Source organism: Lathyrus oleraceus, chromosome 5 (genome assembly GCF_024323335.1).
Source record: "Lathyrus oleraceus cultivar Zhongwan6 chromosome 5, CAAS_Psat_ZW6_1.0, whole genome shotgun sequence".
Taxonomy (NCBI): Eukaryota; Viridiplantae; Streptophyta; class Magnoliopsida; order Fabales; family Fabaceae; genus Lathyrus; species Lathyrus oleraceus.
The window spans coordinates 541,083,322-541,085,550 of record NC_066583.1 but is presented as its reverse complement, the minus strand read 5'-3'; the positions used below and the strand labels follow the sequence as shown (position 1 = coordinate 541,085,550).

The 2,229-nt window shown below is 39.9% G+C and overlaps 1 protein-coding gene across 1 annotated transcript; it reads right to left on the bottom strand.

The window, feature by feature from the left end:
• Positions 1 to 1,351: 1,351 nt before the first annotated feature.
• Positions 1,352 to 2,023, bottom strand: LOC127081945 (uncharacterized). The gene has a single exon (XM_051022172.1). It carries the CDS (start codon positions 2,021 to 2,023, stop codon positions 1,352 to 1,354), a length of 672 nt encoding a protein of 223 aa, XP_050878129.1.
• Between the last annotated feature and the right edge of the window lie 206 nt (positions 2,024 to 2,229).

Genomic DNA, 2,229 nt, shown 5'->3' with positions numbered 1-2,229 from the left:
ACACCACAGTCTATTCACAATGCATACATTCACATCATCATGTATACCATCACATATCATCAACAACAGCATATCATATCATGCCACAAAATCAAACACAGTATTAGCACACTCAACTAATACCGACACTACTCAAAACAGCGGGAAATGATCCCTACTATGTCGTACATCAGCTAAGTTGCATCACTCAGCCTAAACAGTCAAAAACTGCACAGCAACATCACAGAAAATTCACCATTCTGCCCATACGCGTATTGCCCATGCCATACGCGTATTGCCCACACCTGACCAAAGTCCATACGCGTAACGCCCATGCCCATACGCGTATGCTACGCGTATCACATTCCCATACGCGTACCACCAGAGACCAAAACACGTTCAAAACCTCATCTCTTTCACTCATACGCGTATGACATACACCATACGCGTACCACATCCAGGGATATGCGTATCACACGCGTATGGCGCGTACCAGCGCCAAAACTCCCACTTCCAAGCCATTCCATACGCGTATTGCCTAGTGCCATACGCGTACCAGCCCATCTCATACGCGTATTGCCTAGTGCCATACGCGTATGACCAGAGACCACAATTCCAGGTCTGTCATGGTTTCTCTGCTACGAATTCTCAGATCTACACTTCCACAATCCAATTTTTCATACACTTTCGTTCGTTTTATCAATTACAACTCAGATACATTCAACTTCTCAAATCGCTAATCTTACTACATCTAATTCCTACGAATTTCATCGATGATCATTCAATTTCGTTCATCCTAACATTTCACAGATTTTCAGCATACATCAATCCAATCAGAGGTAAAACAATGATTATTACTACCCAGTACATATTATCATATAATACCCTTTAACCGATGATAAACCCCCCTTACCTGAGTTAATCTGGCAGCTTCCGAGCTCTAAGCTTCTCCTTCCTTCAACCTTCGTTCTCTGGCTTTTTGCCCTTTCTGCCTCTTTTCCCTTTTCACGATGCTTCTCTGTTTCACGTGAATGTTTTTCTTCCAAAAATGAGAACTTTTCCTTATTCCAACATATATATATTTTCCAAAATAATAATAATCCAAAAATAATAATAAAATTTCTAATTATTCAATTAAATTAATAATTACATTATTAACTCAATTTAAATAATTATTTTATTATTATCGGGGTGTTACAGAGGGTACTTGTTCTTAATGGTAACTTTATTCAACTGGAGATAATCAATACACTACCGCATACTACCGTCCTTCTTCTTTACTAATAACATTGGAGCTCCCCATGGTGAGACACTAGATCAAATGAAATGTTTGGTTAACATCTCTTCCAATTGATTCTTCAACTCTCTCAACTCAAGTGGCGCCATGCGGTATGATTGGAGCCATCCCATGTATTAGATCAATAGAGAATTCCACTTCCCTTTCAGGAGGAAGAGAGGTGACATCCTCGGGGAAAACTTCCGGAAGTTCACAAACAATGGGAATTTGTTTAACACTCAGATTATCGCTAGATTCCTTGGTAAGAACCAAGAGAACTGACTTTTCATTCTCAAATAAGAAATTAACCATACCAACCATACCTTCCAAGATAGTAGTTAGCACATCCTTTGGAGTAGCTTCACTAGATGGAATGATAATCAACTTCTTTTCACATCCAATAAACAATGAATTGGCGGAAAGCCAATCCATCCCCAAAACCACATTAACCTTCTTAAGTGGTAAACAAATAAGATCAATCTGGAAAATTTTACCATTCACCGAGAGAGAATAATTTTCACAAATCAACGGTGTCTCAACTACATCATCATTCGCGGTAGTAACCACCATAGGAGGAGACAAGGGAATTTCTTGCAAGCCAAGACGCTTCATGCACTGAATTAATATAAAAGAGTGTGTCGCCCCACAATCAAACAATACAAAACAAGGATGATTATTGACGAGACACATGCCAGCATTTAAGGCATTGTTTCTTTTAGCCTTCCTAGCATCCAAAGTATAAACTCGACCGGTGCTCCTCCCCTGCATCTAATTCTTATTCTGTGGACATTCCCTAGACATGTGTCCCTCCCTCTGACAAGTAAAACACCTAACTCCCCCTCCAACATATATTCCAAAATTAGACTTCTTATAGACTTGACATTGAGGAGGATGGTTAGGTCTTGCATGTTGCACATAATTTCCTTTAAAAGCCTGAGATCCAGGCCTAAACTGGCTATCTGGCCTCCCTTGGC